The 8,754-nt window shown below is 48.5% G+C and overlaps 2 protein-coding genes across 2 annotated transcripts in view; one reads left to right on the top strand and one right to left on the bottom strand.

Annotated features, from left to right (window-relative positions):
• Positions 1–693: 693 nt before the first annotated feature.
• dnajc28 (DnaJ heat shock protein family (Hsp40) member C28) lies at positions 694–2,855 on the bottom strand. Its single transcript, XM_033032553.1, has one exon. The coding sequence runs from the start codon at positions 2,493–2,495 to the stop codon at positions 1,404–1,406; it is 1,092 nt and encodes a 363-aa protein (XP_032888444.1). The 5' UTR covers positions 2,496–2,855; the 3' UTR covers positions 694–1,403.
• Positions 2,856–2,898: 43 nt separating this feature from the next.
• The window catches only part of gart (phosphoribosylglycinamide formyltransferase, phosphoribosylglycinamide synthetase, phosphoribosylaminoimidazole synthetase), a 61,140-nt gene continuing 55,284 nt past the window's right edge, over positions 2,899–8,754 (top strand). The window contains exon 1 of the mRNA XM_033032552.1: positions 2,899–2,965. The gene's annotated coding sequence lies outside the window, so the exon portion shown is untranslated. The remainder of the gene's footprint in view (positions 2,966–8,754) is intronic.

Below are 8,754 nucleotides of genomic sequence, written 5' to 3'. Positions count from 1 at the left end.
GGAGGCAGGCAGCATCTGTGGAGGGAAATAGGCAGATGACATTTTGGGTTGGGACCATTCTTCAGACTGATGAAGGGTCTTGAACGGAAATCATGTCTGCCCATTTCACTCTAAAGATGTTGGAAGATTCATCTTAATGATTCACATTCTTGTCTAGATATACTAAATAGTATGAAAGCTTTCTGTCTTCACCACTTTGGCAATGATTTCCAGATTCACCCTCTGGGTAAAAAAGGTCTTCCTCAGACCTCTCTCCAAGCTCCTTATCCTAAACCTATGTCCTATAAGTTTATTTTCTGATCTGGAGAAAAGCTTCCTACTATTTACCTTATTCATGGCCCTCTTGATTTGGTATATCTTTAGCAGGTCCCCCCTTAATGTCCTCCCACTACAAGGAAAACAAACCCAGTCCACCTAGATTCTACAATCTTTCAATAATAAACACTCCATTCCAGGCACTATCCTGGTGCAGACACAAGGAACTGCAGATAGTGGTTTACAAAAAAAAACATACAAGATGCTGTAGTAACTTAGCGGTCAGGTACCATGTAGAACATTGTCAAGAATTTTACTGATGTCCACAAAGGTTGCATGATCTGCACTGCCCTCATCAATACATCATCTTTTCAAAGAATTCAGTTAAATTGGCCATTGTGATCTCCCTCTACAAAGCCACGCTGAACAATAGGAAAGAAATATCAGACATTCAGGTTTTATTTGTTGACAATTTAAATAAAACAGGAAGGATTAAAGTGAACAAGTTCTTGGAAATTCAGGGTTTATACAGAATACTATTTGTGTAATACCAATGATTTCTAACCATTTCATTTTTTTAATGAAGTACAATGTATTTTATGCCACAAAAATAAGGGCCTATTTAGCTATTATTTTAACAAAATGTAGTCTCAACTTCCATTTAATGTTTTCTTGAATATTTCACCCACTCAATAAACAAAAAAGTACAGTACTAAGTAAATTAACAAACAGCATTCTGTTGTTTTTCTTGCAGACAGTATTATTGCAGACACAATTATTGCATACACTGTTACAAAGTGCATTGTATGTACAGTTACAAATCTACTTGCCCAATACAGTACTTATTTTTTGATGGCAAATGGAAGAAAAAGATATAATAAAAGGAAATGCTGAAGCACATTTCCACCTCAGATTTCTGTGATCCCCTTATTCCTAAAAAAGATAATTAGGGAAATACACTGAAATTGATTGATTTTAGATGGGCAAAGGCCTGTGGTATGGAGAAATTTCAGATGAACAGGCATTGAACTAAAATCTACCATAATCTACAGCAGGCCAGCTCCTGCTGTAAGTAATGTGGTCATCCATTGTGCAATTCAAAAAATAAATCATTAAATTAATATTCTGATAATGAAGGTTACGGACTTTCACCTCACCCTCTGATTATATTTCAGGAAATGTTTAATCCAATTAAACAGGCTATTTTGTGTACTACTTTCCTTAGTTGGTTGTCCAATAATATCTGAATTGGCTTTGTTTGCTTCCATTAACACATCATATTTTTTCAATATGACAGCAAGTTCTTTATCTTGGTCAAAGTGTAGCATCTGTCTGTTCAACAGAGGCACGATTAAATTGAACTTATCTACAGTTTTATTAAGTTCTTTGATATCATTTCTGAATTGCTCACAGTTTAGGTTCCAATGTTCCAGAGTGTAGTGAGTCAGGGGTTGACCGAGCTTTTTCCTGTAACCCAGTATGTCATTTCTTAGCTTCTCAATTGTTTCATTTATTTCTTTTTGCCGGACAATCCATTCTGGTTGATATCCATTGTCTATGAGTATCCTGTTCAGATTGTGTGTCATGGGATCAATGTATGGGTATTGTAAAAACTTTTGCAGTGGTTTTCCTTTACCACTAAGGTTATCAAAATCGCCTCTGGCCATCGACTCTTGTATGAGGTCTTCCACCAACCGTTCCACTGCTTGGGTTATTATTATCTTTTTGCTCTGCTGTATATCCATCGCCATCATTGTATTTTGCTGATCCTGAGCCTCTAGTTTCTGTTTTCTATAATCCAACACCTGATCTGTTGCACGATTGACCCTGAACGTTCTGTATTGTTTCTCTCTTTGACTAGGTGTTCCAATGCCAACACCCTCAAAGCTCAGGTACTGTCTGTGCTGAGGTGCCAGGTATTTGGATTCTTCTTCTTCTTCATCATTCAATCCTTGATCAGACTCTGTCTTTCCTTTCTCTGCTAAATGCTTAACAACAGCCTTGTAAGCTTCTTCCACTTGCATGAATTTTAGAGGATCTCCGCCATCAGAGCCACTATCCGGATGATACAACTTGACAAGTTTGACATAAGCCTCCTTTGCTTCATTGTGGTTGCAATTTTCCTGTACATTAAGCAAGTTGTAACAGTCCTGGAGGCTTTTGCATCTTGGTCCGTGACCCGAGAACATCCTAGCACCGCGAAGGCAAGTCATAACCCAGGTTTTCTTTGCAGCTAACATGTTCTCTCTAGAATGATGCCTTCAATGGACAATACAATCACGAAGAGAACCACTTGAACGGTTCCCGATGTTAGCTCTTATGCGACATAAACCCATTGGTACTAAAAAGTAAACGAAATCCCCCTTCTTTGTTTTACCACACGGAATCGCGTTACATTTTGCAAAGGGAATAAATCAGCTGGCATTTCCGTGCATTGCTTTTTAATCTGTTGAATTCTTCTTGCACCCTCCACGTAAAAGAAAGTATTTAGGACATATTATCTATCAGCAGAGCAAAATTGTATGCGGAAACCACCAACAGGCCGAGAGAGAGATCAGCTCTGACAGAGCTGTTTGTGTAGATTGGCTCCTGGGAGCTGTAGTCTATTCAAACTTTGCTCAAAACTCCACGGCAGAGCGCACTCGTGTGGACGGAATAACGACGCGGCGCACTCAAGACAACCATTTCAAACTGTTGCATTCCAGAACCGGTAATTTAAAATTTTAAATCCCTTTGTCAAACGTTTGGCTGCAAATATTATTGGACGAAAGATAATACAGAAATTGGTGGTAGACACAAAATGCTGGAGTAATTCAGGGGGGCAGGCAGCATCTCTGGAGAGAAGGGATGGGTGACGTTTCTGGTCGCGATCCTTATTCTTCATGCCTGTCCTGCTGTCCTCCAGCATTTTGTGTCTACCTTCGATTAAAACCAGCATCTGCAGTTCTTTCCTGTACAGAAATTTGTGTTTGCCATGGATTAAAACAAAACATATATATTTGTATTTTGTCAAGAGTCAATTAATATTTAATTGTCGTATGCACCTAGAAAGGACCAATGAAATTCTTACTTGATACAGATTCACAGTCAAATTAATGCAATGGCACTCATACAATAAACAAGTAACCAAGAAATACTTCGAAGTGTATTAAAATACTCTTAAAAGGGACTGAACTCACAATACCAAATAATTATTCCCAACGAATTACCGTGCAATCTGGTTTTAAAAAAAGCTTATGATCTAACGGGAGAGGTCAGACTGTGGAAATTTAGAGTTTACAGAAGCTTCCAACCTTAAAAAAGCAAGACAATATAAAAGAAACACCCTTTACATCAAATATGCCAACATATGGCACGGAGGAGATGACTTGATTCATCATGTTTATGCTAACTCTCGGTAACAGCTTTCTAATGATGCCGCTTTCCACAAATGCCCGTTATCCTGTACAGAGCTTGATTGTAATTATGTATATGCAGGCATAGGCTTCTCTCTTCACTGCAGAATTGAAAATGGAATTGAACTGTGAAAACATTACTGACCTTCCTCATTTCTGGAATTATGATTGAAGGAAGGACATTAATGAAGCGATTGAAAATGGTTGGTTGTGACACTTTTCTGCGCAACACCTCTAAACTACTTATCCTCCAACAACATCATGAACAAACACATTTAGATTAAAGCAAACTTTGCCCTTCACAGCAGAATTAACAAGAAATGGGAGATAACTAAAAGGCCATGACACCACGAGACATAGGAGCAGAATTAGGCCATTTGGCCCATTGACTTTGCTCCGCCATTCGATCATGGATTATCTATTTTCCCCTCTCAACCCCATTCTCCATTCTTACCCCTGTAACCTTTGATGCTTCTACTAATCAAGAACCTATCAATCACCATTTTAAAATTACCCAATGACTTATCCACCACTGCCATCTATGAAATTCCACAGTTTCACCACGTGTGGCAAAATAAATTCCTCCTCACCTCCATTCTAAAGGTACGTCCTTTTATTCCGAGGATGCGCCCACTGGTTCGAGACTCTCCCACTACTGGAAACATCCTCTCCACATCTACACCAACTAGGCCTTTCATTGTGCCAGGTTGAAGAGGTAAATTTTAAGCAACATCATGGAGCGATGAGAAAGGTAGAGAAATAAAAATCTTTAGAGAGAGAATTCTAGAACCTTGGCTACTTGAGTCCAGAGGATCCGTTAAACTCAGGGATGTTCAAGAAGTCATAATGAAATGAGAACATGGGGGCAATTACAGAGAAAGGGAGGAATCTAGGGCAATTCCTGACAGGAATGACATCGCTATGGAAGAATTTGAACACAAGGATGATGGAGGAGGGCTAATATTCGTCCGAGACATCCATGTCCGCATCCTCCTCCATTGCATCAGAGGAAAGCTCCGTCTCGTCATCACTGGGCGCCTCAGACGGAAGAGGGGACAGAGTCTCAGGGGCGGCGACCCCTCTAGGAGTGGCGGACTTGGACGGCTGGTCGGGATGACGCCGGTGAAACTCCCTGATGAGGGAGGCGTCCAGGATGTGTCGAGCAGGAACCCAGGACCTCTCCTCTGGACCGTAACCCTCCCAATCGACCAGGTATTGTAGACCCCTCCCGCGACGGCGGGAGCGCAGGAGGCGGTGCACCGTAAAGGCGGGGCCTCCGTCGATGAGACGAGGAGGTGGAGGAGGAGGGACTGCGGGGACCAGGGAGCTCTCCCGGACTGGCTTTACTCTGGACACGTGGAACGTAGGATGGACCCGCATGGAACGAGGCAACTTGAGCCTCACAGCCGCTGGGTTGATGACCTTCTGGATCTCAAAGGGACCGATGAACTTGGGTGCCAACTTCTTGGACTCCACCCTCAAGGGAAGGTCCCGGGACGACAGCCACACCTTCTGGCCCGCGAGGTAGGTGGGGGCCTGGGTGCAGTGACGGTTGGCAGCCGTGGCGTAACGGTCCACGGAGAGGAGAAGAGCCGCCCTGGCTTGGGTCCACGTCCTGCGGCAGCGACGAATGAAGGCCTGGACGGACGGGCAGGAAACCTCTTTCTCCAGCGCCGGGAAAAGTGGAGGCTGGAACCCGTAGGCACACTGGAAAGGGGAGAGCCCAGTGGCCGAGCTTGTCAGGGTGTTGTGGGCGTACTCCACCCACGACAACTGCTGGGACCAGGAGGAGAGATGCTTGGACGCCATACACCGCAGCGCCGTCTCCATCTCCTGATTCTTCCTTTCAGTTTGGCCGTTGGACTGGGGATGAAATCCGGACGTCAGACTCACGGTGGCCCCCACAAGCGTGCAGAACTCCCTCCAGAACACAGAGGCAAACTGGGGTCCCCGGTCGGAGACCACATCGACGGGGAGACCATGGAGCCTGAAGATGTGGAGTAACATGAGCTCGGCAGTTTCCTTGGCTGACGGAAGCGTGGGCAGGGGCACGAAGTGAGCTATCTTGCTAAATCTATCGACCACGGTCAGGATGGTGGTGTGACCACGGGATGGGGGCAGGCCGGTAACTTAGTCCAGGGAGATGTGGGACCATGGTCGATGGGGTACAGGCAGTGGAAGCAGATGACCCGCAGGAGCTTGGTGTGAGACCTTGTGCTGGTTGCAAACGGGACAGGCGTTGACAAACTCCCGAGTGTCCTTCTCTAGCGATGCCCACCAGAACCTCCGTAGCACCATCTCCTTGGTCCGCTGAATGCCGGGATGACAGGCGAGTCGAGAGCTGTGGGCCCACTGAAGGACGTCGGACCGCAGGGCAGAAACCACAAACAGGCGATCAGGAGGGCATGCGCTGGGTCCCGGCTGGTTCTCCAAGGCCGCCTTGACCCTCTCCTCCACTTCCCAGGTGAGGGAGGCAACCCTGTGCGAGGACGGGAGGATGGTGTTGGGGCCAGAGGCAGGCTCTTCCTTCGCCAAGAACTGTCGAGAGAGGGCATCGGGGTTCACGTTGCGGGACCCAGGTCGGTAGGAGAGGGAGAAGTTGAAGCGGGTGAGGAAGAGAGACCAGCGGGCCTGACGAGAGTTGAGCCTCTTGGCTGACTGGAGGTATTCAAGGTTCTTGTGGTCAGTCCAAACCAAGAAAGGCTGCTCGGTTCCCTCCAGCCAGTGACGCCATTCCTCCAACGCCAACTTAACCGCCAACAGTTCTCGGTTGCCAATGTCATAATTCCTTTCAGCAGGGGTCAGGCATCGGGAGAAGAAGGCGCATGGATGGAGCTTCTGGTCCCCGGCAGCCCGCTGGGACAGAACAGCTCCCGCCCCCAGCAGGAGACGAGGAGGGACGGATGAGACCAGCAGCCAAGGAGTCGTTTATGTATTTCTCCATGGCGCCTCTCTCAGGGGCGGACAGGGAGTAAAGGCGACCCCTAGGAGGAGCAGAACCAGGCAGGAGGTCTATGGCGCAGTCATAGGGCCGATGAGGAGGAAGGGAGGTGGCTCTAGACTTGCTAAAAACCTCCCCAAAGTCATGGTACTCGGCTGGGACCCCCGTCAGATCTGGAGCAGAACTGGAGCAGGTGGCCGGTTGAGGAGCTGAGGCTTGCTTCAGGCACACTTGGTGGCAGGAAGGGCTCCAACCCAAGATGACCCCCGTCCTCCAGTCAATGTTGGGGTTTTGTCGCCGAAGCCAGGGGTAACCCAGGATGAGGGGAAGACGGGGAGACTGCAGGATGTGGAACTGGATGGTCTCATGGTGATTACCAGACAGGAGCATGCGCACTGGGACCGTCTGGTGAGAAACAGTCTCCAGGAGATGGCCGTCGAGGGCGTTGGCGGGAACAGGTTCAGGCAGGGGAACACAACTGATGCCAAGCTGGCGGGCTAGTTCCTTGTCCATAAGATTAATGTCACAACCAGAGTCTATGAAGGTGGCGAGGGTGTGAGAACCATCAGACAACAGCAGACGGGCATGACAAAGAGGGCGTCGGGCAGAGGAAAGTTCAGAGGTTTGACTCACCAGTAATTCCTCCGCTACTGGTGAGTCTGGCCTTTTACTGGACACTTGGAGATGTAATGACCCGCCAGGCCACTGTAGAGACAGAGGTTCCCCCGACGCCGACGTTCCCCGGGGGTGAGACTGGTGCGACCCACCTGCATGGGTTCAGGTTGCCTCGACGGTTGCCCCGACGAGGGTAGTCCAGTCTCCGGAGGAAAACGAGCTTGGGTGGATAGCTGGCGGTCCACCTGTCCCTGTCGCCTCTCCCGACGTCTCGCCAGGATGCGTCGGTCCAGACGGGTCATTAGCTCGATAAGCCCATCCAGAGAAGAAGGAAGGTCGTGGGACACCAACTCATCCTTGATATAGTCATTCAAGCCCAGCAAGAAAGCGTCACACTGGGCCGGGGCGTTCCAATCACTCTGACTGGCCCTGGTGCGAAAGTCGATGGTGAAGTCAGCGACACTCTGGTTCCCCTGGCTCAACCCCAGCAGACCTCCCGCAGCGTCCGGCCCCATCGAAACCTCACCGAACACCTTGCGAAGCTCCGCGGCGAAGGCCTGGAAAGAGGAGCAAGCCGGCGTGCGTCGCTCCCATTCAGCCGTTCCCCACAGCCGAGCTCTGCCAGTCAGGTGATTAATGGTAAACGCCACTCTCGCCACTTCCTGGGCGAAGGTGTAGGGCTGTAGTGCAAAGAGAATGGAACAGTTTGTGATGAATGGGTTGCAGCCCTCTGGGTCTCCAGCGTAGCGCTCCGGGGTTCCCACCCGAGGCTCAGGTGATGGTCCTGGAGGACCGGGAGCTGGTGCTGTCGGAGCCGGAAGCGAAGCATGGGGTGTAGCCTGGGCGAGGGTGGTCGTCAGCTGTTGGACCTGGGTGGCTAGTGCAACCAATGCTTGCTCCTGGTTTGACACAGCCTGTCGAACCTCGGAGTTGGAGGCAGTGAGCATAGCTTCGTGCTGCAGGAGCGTGTGCTCAATCCTCGCGAAGCGGTTTGACGGAGACGTTGTGTGCGCTGAGTCCATTGTTGGCCAGATTGTACTGTAACGGGTATAGCTAGGACCCAATAGCAGCACAGAATCAGGCAGGTATAGTTGGTAACGAACTTTATTACGATACTGTAACACAGAGTAGTAACACAGGAATGGGTACACCGTACTCACACAGAAGCTCAGGATTGAGCGAGGGTTCCGAAGAGGGGCAGGCAGGAGACGTAGTCGGGGTAGCGGAAGGTCCGGTCACCAGGAGATCCAACACATGATGCAAACAAACCAGCGAGAGACAGACGAAAGGAGAGTCGAAGCCAGGCAGGAAGTCGGGAAATCGCTGGAGAGTCTTGCATGAATGCTGAGAACAATCTGGCACTGTGTGAGCGGTGAGGAGAGTCTATATACCGGGTTAATTGGTGATCAGAGGCAACTGAGTGCAACAGGTGAGGAGAGTTGGGCTGATGAGAGGGGAGTGGCAGGCAGGCAGGTAGGCAGGTGAGGAGAAGGAGGGACCGGTGGAAAAGTACTGGGAGGTGAAGTGGATGAGAATGAGGAGAGGGCA

Source organism: Amblyraja radiata, chromosome 14 (genome assembly GCF_010909765.2).
Source record: "Amblyraja radiata isolate CabotCenter1 chromosome 14, sAmbRad1.1.pri, whole genome shotgun sequence".
NCBI lineage: Eukaryota > Metazoa > Chordata > Chondrichthyes > Rajiformes > Rajidae > Amblyraja > Amblyraja radiata.
This window is presented reverse-complemented; position numbering and strand designations above follow the sequence as displayed.